This window comes from Triturus cristatus, chromosome 1_2 (genome assembly GCF_964204655.1).
Source record: "Triturus cristatus chromosome 1_2, aTriCri1.1, whole genome shotgun sequence".
Classification (NCBI taxonomy): Eukaryota; Metazoa; Chordata; class Amphibia; order Caudata; family Salamandridae; genus Triturus; species Triturus cristatus.
The window spans coordinates 731,120,874-731,138,712 of NC_140580.1; the positions used below are offsets into that span (position 1 = coordinate 731,120,874).

The 17,839-nt window shown below is 52.3% G+C and overlaps 1 protein-coding gene across 2 annotated transcripts in view; it reads left to right on the forward strand.

Annotated features, from left to right (window-relative positions):
• The window catches only part of VPS13D (vacuolar protein sorting 13 homolog D), a 2,738,381-nt gene that overhangs the window by 2,399,688 nt on the left and 320,854 nt on the right, over nucleotides 1–17,839 (forward strand). For both annotated transcript variants that reach the window (XM_085608633.1, XM_085608634.1), the window contains exon 65: nucleotides 1,029–1,196. In XM_085608633.1, coding sequence (XP_085464759.1) covers nucleotides 1,029–1,196 — 168 coding nt within the window. The remainder of the gene's footprint in view (nucleotides 1–1,028; nucleotides 1,197–17,839) is intronic.

Consider the following 17,839-nt stretch of genomic DNA (forward strand, 5'->3'; position numbering starts at 1 on the left):
GGATCCAGCCTGACGCCTGGGGGGTAATTCTAAGGTAAGGAATCTATCACTACTAATGTTTCCTACAGATACATCGTCACCGAAGGTAAGTAACTTGTTCATTAAAGCCTGTTACTCTCTAGCCACAAAGGAGCCTCCAGTGGGGCTACGCACTCACTCCATCAGGACGACAGCAGCCACTACTGCCTTGCGAAGAGGAGTGCCTCTGAATGACAGCTGTCAGGCGGCCACGTGGGCATCACTGCACACGTTCACCAAACACTACTGCCTGGACAGACAAATCCGGAGAGACTGCTTCTTTGGTCGTTGTGTTCTCCAGGACTTTCTGGTGTGATCTCGGTTCACAGACCCCCCACCAGGTTGATATTGCTGTGGTATCTATTCTAAGGTAAGGAATCTATAACTAACATGTTTCTTTCAGATGCACAAGTTACTTACCTTCGGTAAAGATATATCTGTTAGAAACATTAGTTAGTTATAGATTCCTTACCTCCCCACCCATCCTCCCCGTTCTGCGAACTGATTTCTAGGGTTAAGGACATCCTTTCAGGGCCCTAGTTTTGTGCACCAATTGTCAGTTTCTTGCATGGCTCTGCGTTTCTGGCGCGGAAAGTCGTGTACAGAACTGATGTCAGCACACAAGAGCGGCGTCTAAGTAGCTACCGCGGTGTCATCCCGACGACAACGACGACGAACGCGGAGCCGACCGACGCGCAGAGGTACTGCTGATGGAAAAAATTTCTGAATCCAGTCTGACGCCTGGGGGTAATTCTAAGGTAAGGAATCTATAACTAACTAATGTTTCTTAAAGATATATCGTTATCGAAGGTAAGTAACTTGTGCTTGCGTTTATGCAGTTATACATTTATGACTATAATGGCAGCACATTTTAATTAATGTATACAGCTGTGCCATTTGAAATTACATCTTCTGTGGCTCACCAGTGATGACATTGATAATGGAATTTTTGATTCCCTTGTGACACAACATTGTATCTGACAACATATGTTTTTCATTTCGTTTTAAAGGAGCTTCTGAGCCAAGCAGCAAAGATACTGGGATCGGTGGATTTTCTTGGCAATCCAATGGGACTCTTGAATGATGTGTCGGAAGGTGTTTCTGGACTTATAAAATATGGAAATGTTGGGGGTCTTATAAGAAACGTAACTCATGGAGTGTCAAACTCCGCTGCAAAGGTAATTTTGTACCTGGTATTTGTGCATGTTAAAGTTTAGATATTTGCTGCAATCTTCTGGTGTTACTTAGTTGTTTAGTTGCAGTTCACTGACTATATGGTGGTATTTTAATATTTTACCTAGAAATGTACAAACATTTATATTATCTGCAATGGCAGAATTCCTCTTTTTGCTTAAGAAATTTAAACCAGTGGCTAGTGACACTTGTTTGGCAAGTGGGAGAGAGACACATTTATACATACGGCATGGACATGATCTGTGATACAGAGATATTGGATTATACCCTTTGGAGAAATGGACTTGACACTGGAGGTTAACCAGTATTTCATGCACTCATACTTTTGGGGATATGCGGAGAACAAACATTAAATAAATAGTAGAAACTGTTGGTACATATAGGCCTCATTAATATAGCTTGTTGTAAGTTCCTGAATTTCCCTTGAGGGGGAATCATGACATCTGAAATGGCTCAACTATATTAAAGGTGATCAAAGAGCTACCAGGGCTGGCCCAGGTGGAATCACCAGACATGTTTTTAATTAAATTACTCTCTCCGTGTGGCAATTAAGTCGTGGAGCCTACTCTAGTCACATTTGACACGCCAGGGTTATATATGGAAATACTAGCGAGAAAAGAGCAGTTAAGAAGCTGGGGAATTAAAGTGTCACTATTTCACGAACAAAGTTTGTGAAATAGACAAGCTCGTCACTGTTATCAGGATGCTGACAAATACTCAGTCTTGAAGAGTACCCTCATAGATGGGTTTGGTTTAATTACTGAACAGTACAGAGTAACGTTTATGGACATTCAAAGGCATGTACTCAAGACTGGGTTGATTTCATAGGCAATGCTATTAAAGCTCTGGAAGGCTGGATTTATAGAAAGAGTGTACAGGACTAGGAGGGTTTGTACAATTTGTTGAAGAGGGAGCACATCCTTAATAATTGTCAGAATCAACAATTACGCCAGTACCTGGTGGACTCTAATCTGACCTTTCCCCAAGAATTGGGAAAGAAGGCAGACTAATGTGTCCTCACCAGGGTTAAGCAGAAAAACCTTGGTGGCGGAGGTGATCAGAAGAAGCAAGATTCTTCTAAGGCCCCAGAGAAGGGTAAAGAAAAGAAATAAGTCTTCTCAAGGTCCCCAAAACCCTGCCTCTGGGCGTGAGTCCCAAAACTGCAACAACTCTAAAAAGAAACCTTGATGCTATCCTGTTTAATGAGGAAGGCCATAGGCCAAGGGATGCTAATGGTCCTAAGATCAGCACCAAGGAAGCTAATAACACTGCCCATAAGGCAACTGCTCCCCCTATCACCAGTACAAAAAATAGTACAGCTCCCAAGTGATTAGTAGGGTTAACCCTGGGTTCTGAAACGGGTTCTGGCCTAGTCAGAACACCCACTCAGGCTGTCCTTGTCTGTAACAGTGGCATGGATCTTGCCAATTTACTTGTATGCCCAGCTAACTTTGGGAAGTACAGGCAACAGCATTTGATTAATGGAAACAAAGCTATAACTTACAGGGACTCAGTGGCCAGTGTCACAATGATGACAGAGAAACTTGTGTCCCCTGAACAGATCATACTTAATAGTAATGTCAGGACTCATCACGCCTTGGCAGTTGTGAATGTCAGTTGGGGAAGGGTTACTGCCCCTAAAAGAGTTGTGGTTTCTCCAGACCTATCTGTAGATTGTCTGTAGGGCAATGATTTGGTAGCTTAAGCCTGGCCTGAAAGTGGAGTTCGGGACACTTGCAGAGTTAATGGAAATATCTGCCAATGCATTTGCTGTCACATGATCTCAGGCCAAACAGATAAGCACTGAGGGAGCACTGGATCCTGAAAAAAGGGACCAGCTGGCTCCTAAGAGAAGGAGCAGGTAGGGTGTCCTCTTCCCAAACTCCCAGTGAGAGTCAGCCTCCTGAGGGAGATGATCTCAGTCCCTGTGAAGGAACTGTCCCAGAGGAACTTGGGTCAGACCAGGTAGAGATCTTGGGGGCAGGGGGACCCTCCAGTGTAGACTTGAGTTTGGGGCAGAAATCCTGCCCCTCTCTTGAACAGCTCAGACAGCAGGCTGCTGCTGAGGAATCAGGGAATGTCAGTGGGTCCTATAGGATCTATAGGGAAAATGGGCTCCTGTTCTGTGAGTGTAGAGTTCACAAGCCTGGTACGGCCAGGAGGTTGGTAATACCTCAGACATTCTGGGGTTTTCTTCTGTCCCTGGCAGATGACATTCTCCTTGCAGGACATCTTTGGCAAAGCAAAGCTTGGGACAAGATTGTCCTCCCATTTTCACTGGCCCCTCATGTCTGAAGATACCAAGGTGTTTTGTCGCTCCTGTGTCACTTGCCAAGCCAGTGGGAAGTCAGGTGGCACTACAAAGGGCCCCTTAATTCCACTTCCAGTGGTTGGGGTTCCATTTGCGAGGGTAGGGATTGACATTGTTGGTCCCTTAAATCCTCCAACAGCTTCTGGACACAGTTACATCCTAGTGGTGGTGGACCATGCCACTAGGTATCCAGAGGCTATTCCCCTTAGGACCACTACAGCTTCTGTAGCGGCTAGTGCACTTCTGGGAGTCTTTTCCAGAGTGGGCTTCCTTAAGGAGGTCTTACCAGACAGAGGTAAAAACTTAATGTCTAGTTATATTACTGCCATGTGGAAATAGTGTGGAGTAAACTATAAGTTTACCACACCCTACCATCCACAGTGCAGTGTGCTTGTTGAAAGTTCAACAAGACACTCAAGGGTATGATCATGGGGCTCTCAGAAAAGCTTAGGTGAAAATGGGATGTCTTACTATCCTGCCTTCTCTTTGCCTACAGAAAGGTTGCACAGAAGGGTGTTGTCTACAGCCCATTTGAACTTCAGTTTGGACATCCAGTTAGGATTCATTGTGTCTGGTTAAGGATGGCTAGGAGCAGCGTCACAAACTGCCTAAACCGGTAATTTGGACTATGTCCTTGGCCTGCGTTCACATATGGCTGAGTACATGAAGAAGGCCAGCAAAAACCTTGAGGCCAGATAGCTCCTAGATGACCCCACACTCACATCATATTTATATAGCCGGCTAAGGCCCAGATGTACGACCGTGGAAATAGCGCCTTGCAAATTGCGAGTTTTTTGCCACTTTCAATTTGCGAGGCGCTATTCACAATGCATAACAGTGTTTTTCACACTGTTAGCGATTCCCAATGGGGTCGCAAATAGAGAGGCTCATGAATATTAATGAGCCTCTTGCAATTTGCAACCCCATTGGGAATGGCAGGCCCTCCCAGGTATGGTGGCCTGCTGGGGACAGCAGACCACCATGTCTGGTAGTGCTTTTAAATAGAGCAATTTTTTTATTTTAATTTTAAATGCAACCCGTTCTAATTAAAGAAAAAACGGGATGCATCTAAAAAAGAAAAAAATGAAACGTTTTCGTTTTATTTTTTAAGGGCTGGTAGTGGTCCATGGGACCACTGCCTGCCCTTAGAAATATTTTCCCCTGCATTTGCCAAGGAGAAGGGTTCCCCTGGGGACCCCTTCCCTTTGGCGACCCCATTACCACCCTCTTGAAGAGGGTGGTAATTTTCAAGTGCTTTGCGCCCACAATTGTGGACGCAAAACATTCTTACATAGGGTTGGCTATTGGGATTGTACACAATCCGATCGGTCATTGCTACGGGCTTATCAGGGCCTGGCTGGTAAAACGGAGGTAGCGGGAGCGGATATTACTGATTCCCTTCGCTACAGGTGTAACACCTTTATTACGGTTGTGTTTATGTTAAAAAAAAACAATCTTGAAGTACGAATCGCTCTACTGATCTGTCTAGCCTTGAGAAAGTCCTTTCGGACGAAACACGTGTCGGCTGCCTGTGTCGGATGTTATGAAAATTTCTTGATATGAAATAAAGTATATACGGAGGAAAACAAAGATCGACTTATGGACTTCCTTTTTCATATTATGGTGGTCAAAGCCTAGTTCACGGATCTGGACTACTTTTTATGTGCCTCGGCATCTGTGCAGTTTTTGTGTAAATCTCAAGGGGGATTTGCTTCTCCCAGGAGAGTTGACTTGGTCTCCTAAAGGCGGAGGGAGGCCTTATGCTTGGAGAGCACCACAGCATACTAATTTTCGGAGAAACTACTTCTCAATGGACGAAGTTGATAGACGTGCATTCGGAAAGTGGCATTTCTGCCTTGTTTCTTTGTGTAATAAAGTCCCCTGGGCACCCCTTCCCTTTTGCCACCCCATTACCACCCTCTTGAAGAGGGTGGTCATTTACAAGTGTTTAGCGCCCGCAATTGCGGACGCAAAACATTCTTACTGTTTTTGCATGCGCAAACGGGTTCACAAACCCGTTTGTGCATGTAAAAATGATTGTACATCTGGCCCTAAATGTCCAGACCTTACCACCTGCTACCAAGGTGGTAATACTCACATGGCAACAGGCCCTTAGATGGATGGGTTGGTGGGGCCACCTTACACGGGTAAACCCCTTATGACGCAACCGTCTATTATCTCACCTAGCTAATCTACAGGGATTTAGGGGATGGAACCAGGTAGGAATCTACACTATTGGAGACGTAAAGCACGGCCTTAACCTTAATTCGTTCCAAGAACTCTGCCATGAATACTCTATGCCAAACACACTATTCTAGAAATACCTGCAGCTCCGACACACTATTACACCACATCTGAAAGAAACACGGTAGTTAGATTCCTCACCTTAGAATATCCCCAGGCGTCAGGCTGGATCCGGAAAGATTTTTCGTCAGCAATACCCCTTGCGCGTCGCTAGGCGTCGTCTGCGGCTCCACGACCGTCGTCGGCGTCGTGCGCCGGAATGACGTCGTCGGAGTACTTAGACACCGCCCTCGCGCGATGACGTCAGTTCTTCTTTTTTCCACGCCAGACAGCGCCGATCCGGGATACCCCTTAGTCAATTTTTGACTAAAACTTATTGACTCTTTTGGTCTTTTGTCGACTCGACTCTGGTGCCGGTAGGATGCCTGGATTCAAGGCCTGTGACGCCTGTCATCGCCTGATGTCGTTGACGGATCACCATCGCCGGTGCCTTTACTGCCTGGGGTCCGACCACGACGCGGAATCGTGTCCCGATTGTCAGGCCTTGACCTCGAAGGCTAGGCGGGTGCGGTCCCGTAAGCTTCTCGAGCTTCGCCACTCGGCTCCGCGCCGCTCACGGTCCCAGTCCAGGAGGAGGTCCAAGGACCGGTCGCGGAGCCGCAGTCATCATCATCATCACTCGTCGGGCTCGAAGTCTTCGGGTAAGTCGATGCGATCAAAGAAGTCCAAGAGGCGACACCGCTCTTCGGACTCCCCTCACTGGTCGCACGACTCGGCCGAGGGTCAGGGTGGTCCCAACCCCGCGGCTCTGCCGGAGCCACAGGAGCCGCGTCCGTCTCCATACCCGCCGGTCCCTGGGACTGACGCGACTCCGGCGGAGGTCAGTGCCTTCCTCTCGGCCATGAGGGGCCTGGCTCCGCCGTCGACGCCTGCCGGCGCGCCTTCGAGCCCCGCGGGCTCAACTGGGCGACCTCGCGTGCCGGCGGCTCCGGCCCCGGCGCCGTCGACGACTTCGGTCCCGACGCCGCAGGTCCCCGAGAGATCCAGGCCTGGATCTCTGTCTGCGCCGACACCGGTTCCACCTCCGGCGCCATCTCCGGATGACGCCGTTCCCCGGTTTAGCCCCTGTCCGGACCCGACGCCGGCACGGCGCCACCCGGCACCGCACCCGACGCCGATGGATGACCGTTTCATCTACCGTCCGGCTCCGATCGTTCCTCCTGTTTATCAGGAATCGGATGACGGGGGCGACTGAGGACCCTATGGCCCTCCAGGGTCAACTTTCACAGGACTGGGCAGACAAACTCGGGGATGCCAGTGTTCTGATGGATACATCTGCCAGTGGATTCCTCACCTTGTGAATATCCCCTGCGCCAGCATTCCACGGAACTTTTCTTCCCCAGCATTCCACGTCGACGTGGGCGACGTCACAATACATCGGCTCCGCACGCGACTCCGTACGACGTCATCGGAGCCATAAGAAGCCCACGTCAGCGTGGTGACGTCAGTTCCCTTTTTTCCGCGCCGTCGACGCGCAACGGTTTTTTCCCAGTGCTCTCTAGATACTTTGTAATCTAGTGGTGTATTCTTGTTAAAATCGGAATGTCTTCGACGAGGAAGTCGGGCTTTAAGCCCTGTAGGGAGTGCGGAGGCCTGATGTCCATGACGGATCCGCATCAGAATTGTTTATGGTGTCTCTCTTCTGATCATGATGTGGATGAGTGCGGGTGCTGTAGGAGCATGAATCCTAAAGCACTGAAGGAGAGGAAGACCAAACTCTTCATGAAGAAGATCGGTGAGGAGAAGAGAGGGAGGAAAAAGGAGAAGTCCAGGCGGGAGTCTTCGACTTCGAGGTCGTCGAAGTCGAAGAAGCACCATAAGAAGAGGAAGCATTCTTCTCGGCGTCGGTCCTCGAAGTCTAAGAGGTCGAGGTCGGCTTCGCCTCGTCGACGTCAGAGCAAGATCTTGTCTCCTTCGCCTTCTCCGGATAAGTCTTCGAAGTCTCCCTCTCCGAAGCGGACTCCGGCTCGTTCCCCGACGCCGTCTCCGGCGCCGTCCAAGGCTTCGACTCCTGGTCGGGTGGAATCTGATGTGGAGCAGGAGCAGGAAGAGTCTGTCCCGGTGCCTGATGACTCCGTGGTTCCGGTGGAGGATTCGGAGGAGCCGACGCCGGTGGCTCCACAGGAGGATACAGGGGCAGTTCCTTATCCCCAGTTCCCGGCTCCAGGTACGGATCCTTCGGGATTTCTGAATGCCATGTATGGCATTTTTCAGAGAGCATCCTTCCCATCCGGAGCACCAGCAGGTCCCGTGGGTCCGATGGCGTTTTCTCTGGGAGTGCCGCAGCAATATGCTCAGGCTCCTTTTATGCCTTTTATGCCGATGGCGCCTTCTTGGCAGTTTCCGGCGCCGGTTGGGAATCCGGCTCGACCTCGGATGGATGGTCAATCTTCGGAGCCTTCTTTGACGCCGAGGCCGACTCCTTCGACGCCGCATCCGGCGCCGCCGACTCCACCTGTAGCGCCTCCGACGCCGATGCCTTTGGCTCCACCGACGCCGCGTACGACGTCGACGACGCCGGCTCCCCGGAATCGATCGAGGCGTGAAGCCCAAAGGGTTTTGGAGGAGGAAAGATTTCGTGCTGAGGTGGAAGAAGGTGAGGTCGACTCTTCTTCGGACGAGTTTGGAGGTATAGAGGTGGCAAGTGGTTTGGATACCACCCCGGAGTGGGAGCATGCTTCTGCAAGGTCTTCTCCACCACAGGAATTGGCGCCCTACCATGTTGTGATCAAGAAGGCCGCGGAGTTGTTAGATCTGCAGCTGCCCTCTGTGGAATACAAGTCCAATCTGCTCACAGAGGTGTTGCACTCTCCGACGTCGGCTTCTGAGCCTTTGCTACCTTTCAATGAGGCTCTCTTGGAACCAGTATTGGAGGTGTGGAAGAAGCCTCTGTCAGCTCCAGCAGTTTGCAGGCGGGTGGCAAGGAGATACAGGGTTGCGCCAGGAGACCCGGATTTTTTATCCACGCATCCTTCTCCGGAGAGCCTAGTGGTGCAGGCTTCATGTTCTAAACATGCTTCGGGTGCTTTCCCCCAATCTCCTGCTGATAGGGAGTCGAAGAAAGTTGATCAGGCGGCCAAAAAGTCTTTCTCCTCAGGAAGTATGGCATTGAAGTCATCAAATGCTACGTGCTTGCTGGGGCGTTATGTTCATGCCCTGATGGACTCTATTAAGACTCTGGCCCCTAAGTTACCTGAGGGGGATAAGTCGTCCTTCATGGAGGTTGTGGCGGACACTCAGGCAGCTGCCAGGCAGGTGATCCAGTCTGGGCTGGATACGGCGGACTCTGTGGCGAGAATTATGGGGTCGTCCATTGCCGCAAGGAGACAAGCTTGGCTCCGTTCCTCAGGGTTTTCTGCGGATGTCCAGGCCACGCTGGTGGATCTGCCCTTTGATGGACAAAAGTTGTTTGGGGAGAAGGCAGATTCTGCTCTTCAACGTTTTAAGGACAGTAGGTTAACGGCGAAGTCCTTGGGTCTGCAGGTTCCTGTGAGAGGTTCAACTTTCCGTAAGGTTAGGGGATTCGGAAGGTCATCCTTTCGCTCCTTCCGACAGCCACAACAACAGCAGCAACAACAGCAGCAGAATCCCCTCTATCGCTCCTATAGAGGGAAGCAAAGGGGTCGGAGAGGTTCTGGTCGTAACCCCTCTTCTTCCTCCTCCTCCTCTGCTCCAAATGAGGCTTCAGGGAAGCAGCCCTAGATCCCCCATCCCGGATCATGTAAGACCTGTGGGGGGTCGGGTGTCCTACTTTCTACGGGGTTGGAAATCTGTTACAACCGACCTTTGGGTTTTGAACCTCGTAGAGACTGGGTACGCCCTTCCCTTTCGGGAGTTTCCTCCCCCTTACCCTCCTTGCCAAGGTTATTGCTCGGAGGACCACCTGCTTCTCCTGCAGAAAGAAGTTCTGGCCTTGTTTCAGAAGGGCGCAATAGAGGTGGTTCCGGAGCAGGAAAGGGGTCAGGGATGCTACTCCCGGTATTTCCTGATCCCCAAGAAGGACGGCAGATTGCGTCCGATTCTGGACCTCAGAATCTTGAATTTTTACCTGAAACAGGAGAAGTTCAAGATGCTGACCCTTGCGCAGGTTCTTCAAGCGTTGCAGCAAGGAGACTGGATGGTGTCGCTCGACTTGCAGGACGCGTACTTCCATGTCCCAATCCTGAAGTCGCACAGGAAGTATCTCCGTTTTACGGTTGGGTCGCAACATTATCAGTTTGCGGTCCTCCCGTTTGGTCTTACTACTGCACCTCGAGTCTTCACAAAGGTGATGGCAGTGGTGGCTGCTCATCTCAGGAGGTCGGGGATTCCGGTTTTCCCCTACCTGGACGACTGGCTTCTGAAGGCAGAGTCCCCGGAGATGGTGCAGCGTCATCTGCAGGTGACAACTCAGCTGTTATTCGACTTGGGTTTTTCGATCAATGTGCCCAAGTCTCACCTGGTGCCCTCTCAACGCAACCTGTTTATAGGGGCAGTACTGGACACTACTGTGTGTCGGGCATTCCCTCCTCCTCAAAGGATTCTCGACATTCAGGAGATGGTCCCTTTATTCCACGGTGGAGCGGTTGTTCCAGTTCTGAAGGTCCTTCGCCTGCTCGGTCTGTTCGCTTCCTGCATTCTGTTGGTCAACCATGCACGCTGGCACATGAGGGCGCTCCAGTGGTGCCTCCGCAAGCAGTGGTATCAGCACAACGGGGATCTCGGGGAGTCGATCAAGATCTCCGGAGAAGCTGCAGCGGATCTGTCTTGGTGGAGCGTGGAGGGCAATCTGTCCCAAGGAAAGCCTTTCCATCTACCTCCATCGGTGGCCACAGTGATAACGGATGCCTCCACCCTAGGGTGGGGAGCTCATCTGGGGGATCTGGAGATCAAGGGTCTTTGGTCTCCAGAGGAAAGGTTGTTTCATATCAACCTTCTGGAGTTGCGGGCGATTCGTTTGGCACTCAAGGCCTTTCTCCCTTCCCTTCGCGGTCGGTCAGTTCAAGTTCTGACGGACAACACGACCGCGATGTGGTATATAAACAAACAGGGAGGAGTAGGGTCTCTTTGTCTCTGCAGAGAGGCCCTGCGGCTGTGGTCCTGGGCTCAGGACCATCAGATTTGTCTGATGGCAAATCATCTGGCCGGGGTGCTGAATGTGCGTGCGGACAGTCTCAGTCGGCAGTTCTCCGCCGACCACGAGTGGAGGCTCCATCCGGAGGTGGTTCGTCACGTCTTTCGGACGTGGGGGACTCCTCGGGTGGACCTGTTTGCCACCCGAGAGAACGCGCACTGCCCGTCATTCTGCAGTCTCCAGTTTCCGATGCAGGGGGCGTTGGGGGACGCGTTTCAGTTGAGTTGGGGTTCACGACTCCTTTACGCGTTTCCTCCCATACCCTTGATTCCTCGGGTTCTGAGGAAAATTCGCCAAGACCGGGCCCAAGTCATTTTGGTCGCCCCGGACTGGCCAAGAAGGGTGTGGTACACAGATCTTCTCCACCTCTCCTCGTGCCCTCCGCTCCGTCTCCCTCTGAGGGCAGACCTCCTCTCGCAGTCGGAGGGGCAGGTTCTACACCCCCACCTCCAGAGCTTACACCTTCATGCCTGGAGATTGAACGGGGCAACCTGAGTTCCTTCTCTCTCCCACCTGATGTGGTGGACGTTATTTTATCGGCCAGGCGACACTCCACCAAGTCCATATACTCCTACAGGTGGTCTAAGTTTGTAAAGTGGTGTGGAGAGAGATCCATTGACCCTTTAAAGGCTCATCTTTCTGATGTGCTTCAGTTTGCTCTTTCCTTGGCTCAGCAGGGCTGTGCTGTGGCCACGGTCAAGGGCTACCTTTCGGCCTTATCGGCATTTCTGTGCCTTCCAGATCAACCTTCGTTATTTAAATCTCCGGTTGTTCTGAGGTTCATCAAGGGCCTTACAAACATGTTTCCTCCTACTCCATTTGTAATGCCTCAGTGGGACCTTAATCTTGTCTTAACCTTTTTAATGGGGTCCCCATTTGAGCCTCTTCATAATTGTCCTTTGAGGCTGTTGTCCTTTAAGGTGGTTTTTCTTGTAGCCATAACCTCGGCAAGGAGGGTAAGTGAGCTTCAAGCTCTTAGTTCCAAACCTCCTTTTCTTACCTTACATGCTGAAAGGATGGTTCTCAGGACCAGGGCTGCTTTCCTGCCAAAAGTTGTTACTCCTTTCCATTTGGGGCAGTCTATTACCCTCCCTGTTTTTTATCCACCCCCTCATCCTTCCAAAGAGGAAGAAAGACTCCATCGCCTTGACCCGAAGAGGGCTATGAGTTTTTATTTGGACAGGACCAAGGACTTTCGTGTTGATGACCAGCTTTTTATTGGCTACGTTGGTCGTTCTAAAGGTAAAGCGGTGCACAAGCGCACGCTGTCAAGATGGATAATACTGACCATCAAGATCTGCTACGCCCTGGCTGGTAAGACTCCTCCTGAGGGTATTCGTGCTCACTCTACTAGAGCTAAGTCTTCAACATCTGCTCTGGCCCGGGGTGTTCCTGTGGCAGATATTTGTAAGGCCGCGACTTGGGCCTCCCTCCATACTTTCGCAAAGCATTATTGCTTGGACTCTGAGATGAGGAGGGAGGGCCACTTCGCGCGCTCTGTCTTGCAGGACTTTCTGGTATAGAAAGGTGGACACCCTCCTCCGGGAGTGGGGACTGCTGTGGGAATCTATTCACAAGGTGAGGAATCCACTGGCAGATGTATCCATCAGAAGAACAAGTTACTTACCTTCGGTAACGATTTTTCTGGTGGATACAGTATCTGCCTGTGGATTCCTCACCAACCCACCCGCCTCCCCGTTGTCCACCTTTTGTATACCATGAAATTAGTCTTGTTTGAAATGCTTATATTTTCTCTTGTACATTTGTAGGTAATGCTTGTTTGATTAGCATTCCCTTGTTTTGTATGCTATGTATATGTATTGGTTTTCTATATACTGTGTATACTTGGGTTTGTCGTTGGTTCACCTGTTCGCCTCGAAGGCACGGAAAAAATGGGTGGAACTGACGTCACCACGCTGACGTGGGCTTCTTATGGCTCCGATGACGTCGTACGGAGTCGCGTGCGGAGCCGATGTATTGTGACGTCGCCCACGTCGACGTGGAATGCTGGGGAAGAAAAGTTCCGTGGAATGCTGGCGCAGGGGATATTCACAAGGTGAGGAATCCACAGGCAGATACTGTATCCACCAGAAAAATCGTTACCGAAGGTAAGTAACTTGTTCGTCTGGACACTTCGCCGGACGCTGGCTTCATCTTTCCTCCGACTGTGGCTTCGGAGGAAGGTGCAGCTTTTTCAGTGGTGCTGCGCAAGGCGGCCGAAGACCTGGGGCTCAAGTTGCCTGCTGTGGCCGTGAGGACTAATATCCTCACAGAGGTGCTTCAACCGTCAGCAAGCTCCACAGAGCCTCTGCTGCAGTTCAATGAGGCCCTCGTCGACGTTCTGCAGGGCGCTTGGTCCAAGCCCTCCACAGTTCCTCCTGTGGATCGGAACGTGGCCCGGCGCCACCGCCCTGCTCTGGGCGACCCCAGTTTCCTGTCCCAACACCCCACCCCCGAGAGCCTGGTTATCCAGGCCTCCACTTCCCAATCCTCCTTCCCATCCGCTCCTCCGGATCGGGAATCCAAGAGGCTGGAACAGTTCGGAAAGAAACTGTTCTCTTCCCTGAGTTTGGGCCTGCGGTCTTTGAACACCGCTTGCCTCTTGGACCGTTTCTTCCACTCTCTGTGGGATGCGGTGGAGGACATGCTGCCACTGTGTCCGGAGGAGGCCTGGACACGTCTCTCCCAGGCTCTTGCTGACGGGCGAGATGCAGCGCGACATGCCATACGGTGTGGACTTGACACCACGAACTCGCTGGGTAGGGCGATTTCCACCACGGTGGCGCTCCGGCGCCAAGCCTGGCTGAGGTCCACGTCTTTTTCGGGGGATGTCCAAAGTACCCTCATGGATATGCCCTTTGATGGCGCTCGCCTTTTTGGTGAGAAGGCGGATAGTGCGCTGGCTCGTTTTAAGGACTCCCGGGCTACGGCCACGTCCTTGGGTCTCTCGGCCCCACGGCCGCATACTTACGCCTTTTGCCCCTTTCGTGGCCAAGGAAGGGGCGCCTCCTCACGTCCGCCTAGCCACCGGCCGCCGAACCAACCTGCACGCGGTCGCGGACGTGGGTTCCGCCGTGGCGGTTCTAAAGGACAACGTGCCGGTCAGTCCAAATGCACCCCGGCAGCATCCGCCTCAAAGCCTTCCTAGTCCGAGCTTTCAGGCCCATTCCACGCCAGTGGGCGGCAGAGTTCGCCATCACCTGCTCCACTGGCGCTCCATCACTTCGGACAGGTGGGTGCTGCAAATCGTCCGAAGGGGCTACTCCCTCCCCTTCGAGACCACCCCTCCAGCCATGCCACCGCAGTGCCACCATATATCGGAGGATCACTTGAATCTTCTGCGGGAGGAAGTTACGGCCCTCTTGGCCAAAGAGGCCGTTGAGCGCGTTCCTGGTCCAGAAGTAGGCCGTGGTTGCTATTCCCACTACTTTCTGGTTCCCAAGAAGGGCAAAGGGGGCCTACACCCTATCTTGGACCTCAGGAGCATTAACACTTTCCTCCGGAAGGAACGGTTCAAGATGCTAACTTTAGCTCAGGTTCTGGCTGCCCTCGACCCTGGAGACTGGATGGTAGCGTTGGACTTGCAGGACGCCTATTTTCACATCCCCGTCCTGCCGGCGTTACCTGCGGTTCACGGTGGGTCAGGAGCACTTTCAGTTCACCATGCTCCCCTTCGGCCTCACCAGTGCCCCTCGGGTGTTCACGAAAGTGATGGCGGTGGTCGCAGCTCATCTGCGCAAATCGGGGGTTCCAGTCTTCCCCTATCTCGACGACTGGCAGTTGAAGGCGGGCTCGCCCCCAGCAAGTCGTCTCCCACCTCCAGACTACGGCCGACCTCCTGCATTTGCTGGGGTTCTCCATCAACATGCAGAAGTCGCACCTGAGTCCCTCCCAGAAGCTCCTCTTCATCGGAGCGGTTCTCGATTCGGCGCAGTTCCGGGCTTATCCTCCGGAACAGCGGGTCCGGGATATTCAGGCTCTGATTCCCATCTTTCGACCTCTATCCTGGGTTTCGGCCAGGTTGGTGCTGGGGCTGATGGCCTCCTGCATCCTGTTGGTGCATTACGCCAGGTGGCGAATGCGGGCTCTGCAGTGGGACCTGAAGTTTCAGTGGGCCCAGCATCGAGGCAACCTGTCCGACCATGTCTTGATCTCGGAGGGCACTGCGAAAGAGTTGCAGTGGTGGCTCACGGACCGCGATTGAGTCAGCGGCAGATGCCTCTCCCTACCCCAACCAGAGCACGTAGTAGTGACGGACGCGTCCCTCCTGGGATGGGGGGGCCACATGGGAGAGGCGGAGATCAGAGGACTCTGGTCTCCGGCGGAGGCTCAACTCCATATCAACCTTTTGGAGCTGAGAGCGATCCGGCTTGCACTGAAAGCCTTCCTTCCCTCTGTCCGGGGAAGTGTCGTGCAGGTGTTCACGGACAACACCACCGCCATGTGGTATTGCAACAAACAGGGCGGGGTGGGGTCGTGGACCCTTTGTCAGGAGGCTCTGCGCCTCTGGACATGGCTGGAACACCAGGGCATCACCCTGGTGGTTCAACATCTGGCGGGCTCTCTGAACTCCAGAGCAGATGAACTCAGCCGCCGGTGCGTGATGGATCACGAATGGTGTCTGAACTCGGACGTGGCGCAAGGTTTCTTTCTGCAGTGGGGAGAGCCTTGGTTAGATCTATTCGCCACAGAAGAGAACACGCAATGTCAGCAGTTCTGCGCGTTGGAATTTCCAAGGCAGCACTCGCTCAGAGACGCTTTTCGTCGCGAGTGGAGTTGCGGTCTGTTGTACGCCTTTCCGCCTATACCACTTCTGCCCAGAGTGCTGAAGAAGATCAGGCGCGACCGGGCCCAAATTATCTTAGTGGCTCCGGATTGGGCACGAAGGTTCTGGTATCCCGAGCTACTCAGTATGTCAATCGATCCCCCGATACGACTGCCTCTTCAGGAGGACCTTCTGTCGCAGCAGCAGGGGATGGTCCTCCACCCGAACCTGTCCAGCCTCCACCTCCATGCGTCGAGATTGAGCGACGGCAGTTGATGCCATTTGACTTGCCTCCTGAAGTCTGTGATATCATTCTGGCAGCCAGGCGTCCCTCCACAAAGACGGTATACGCCTGCCGGTGGAACAAATTTGTGGCATGGTGCACAGCAAAGGCTGTGGATCCCCTTTCCGCCCCTCTTTCTGAGGTTCTCCTCTTTCTTCTTTCTCTGGCCCGGCAGGGCTCTGCCCTGGGCACCCTGAAAGGTTATCTTGCTGCCATCTCCGCCTTCTTGCGGCTTCCTGATCAGCCTTCTCTTTTCAAGTCCCCTGTGGTTACACGCTTTCTAAAAGGCATTACTCACACGTTCCCTCCTGTCCCTTTTGTAATGCCTCAGTGGGACTTGAATCTGGTCTTGACATTCCTGATGTGCGCTCCCTTCGAGCCTCTTCACAATTGTCCTCTTCGTCTTCTGACTCTTAAGACTGCTTTTCTGGTAGCCATCACCTCGGCTAGACGGGTGAGTGAGCTCCAGGCTTTATCTTCAAAGCCTCCTTTTCTGTCTGTTCATCCGGACAAGGTTGTCCTTCGGCCTCGTCCCTCCTTTCTTCCGAAAGTGGTGACTCCATTTCATCTGGGGCAGTCTGTCACCTTGCCCACCTTCTTTCCGCCTCCGCATCCTTCCAAAGAGGAAGAGAGGCTCCACCGTCTGGACCCCAAACGTGCGCTCTCCTTTTATTTGGACCGCACAAAGCAGTTCCGGGTGGACGACCAACTTTTCGTTGGATACGTGGGTGCTAAGAAGGGGAAAGCTGTGCACAAACGGACCATCTCTCGGTGGGTCGTTCTGTGCATCAAAATTTGTTACTCTTTGGCAAAAAAGGACCCTCCTGTTGGGCTGCGCGCCCATTCTACTCGGGCCACAGCGGCTACTACTGCCTTGGGACGGGGAGTCCCTTTGCAGGACATCTGTCAGGCGGCGACGTGGGCTTCGCTACACACGTTTGCCAGGCATTATTGACTTGACAGCCAAGTCCGGAGGGATGGCTTCTTTGGCCGTTCTGTCCTCCAGGACTTTCTGGTGTGATCTTGGTTCGCAGACCCACCACCGGGGATGGTATTGCTTGGGTATCTATTCTAAGGTGAGGAATCTAACTAACGTGTTTCTTTCAGATGAACAAGTTACTTACCTTCGGTAACGATGTATCTGTAAGAAACATTAGTTAGTTAGATTCCTCACCGACCCACCCATCCTCCCCGTTCTGCGAACTGACATCTAGGGTTAAGGTTGTCCTTTCAGGCCCCTAGATTTTATTTTTGGCACCAGTGTCGGTCTTTGCATGGCTCTGCGTTCCTGGCGCGGAAGGCTATGTACAAGAACTGACGTCAGCGCGCGAGGGCGGCGTCTAAGTACTCCGACGACGTCATCCCGGCGCACGACGCCGACGACGGACGCGGAGCCGCAGACGACGCCTAGCGACGCGCAAGGGGTATTGCTGACGAAAAATCTTCCGGATCCAGTCTGACGCCTGGGGATATTCTAAGGTGAGGAATCCAACTAACTAATGTTTCTTACAGATACATCGTTACCGAAGGTAAGTAACTTGTTCGTCAGTGGTCAGACCCCAGTCCCTCCAACACTGGAACGAGGAGCTCCACCCTCCGCTGACAGAAGAACAGTGGACCTTTTGTTGCAGACAGCTTACGGAACTCTCTCCAATTTATAGATTAAGACTAATACATTTTAAATACTTGCACAGACTGTAGGAAGGTGGATATCTGACTATGGTTACCCCCAACTTTTTGCCTAGTGTCTAGCTGGTTTTTCGACTTAGTTGGCCTGAGATCCTGCCATTCAGGGTCTCAGGCTGTCTGCTCTCTCTTTAAAATGGACTCCATGTACCCTAGGTATATTCC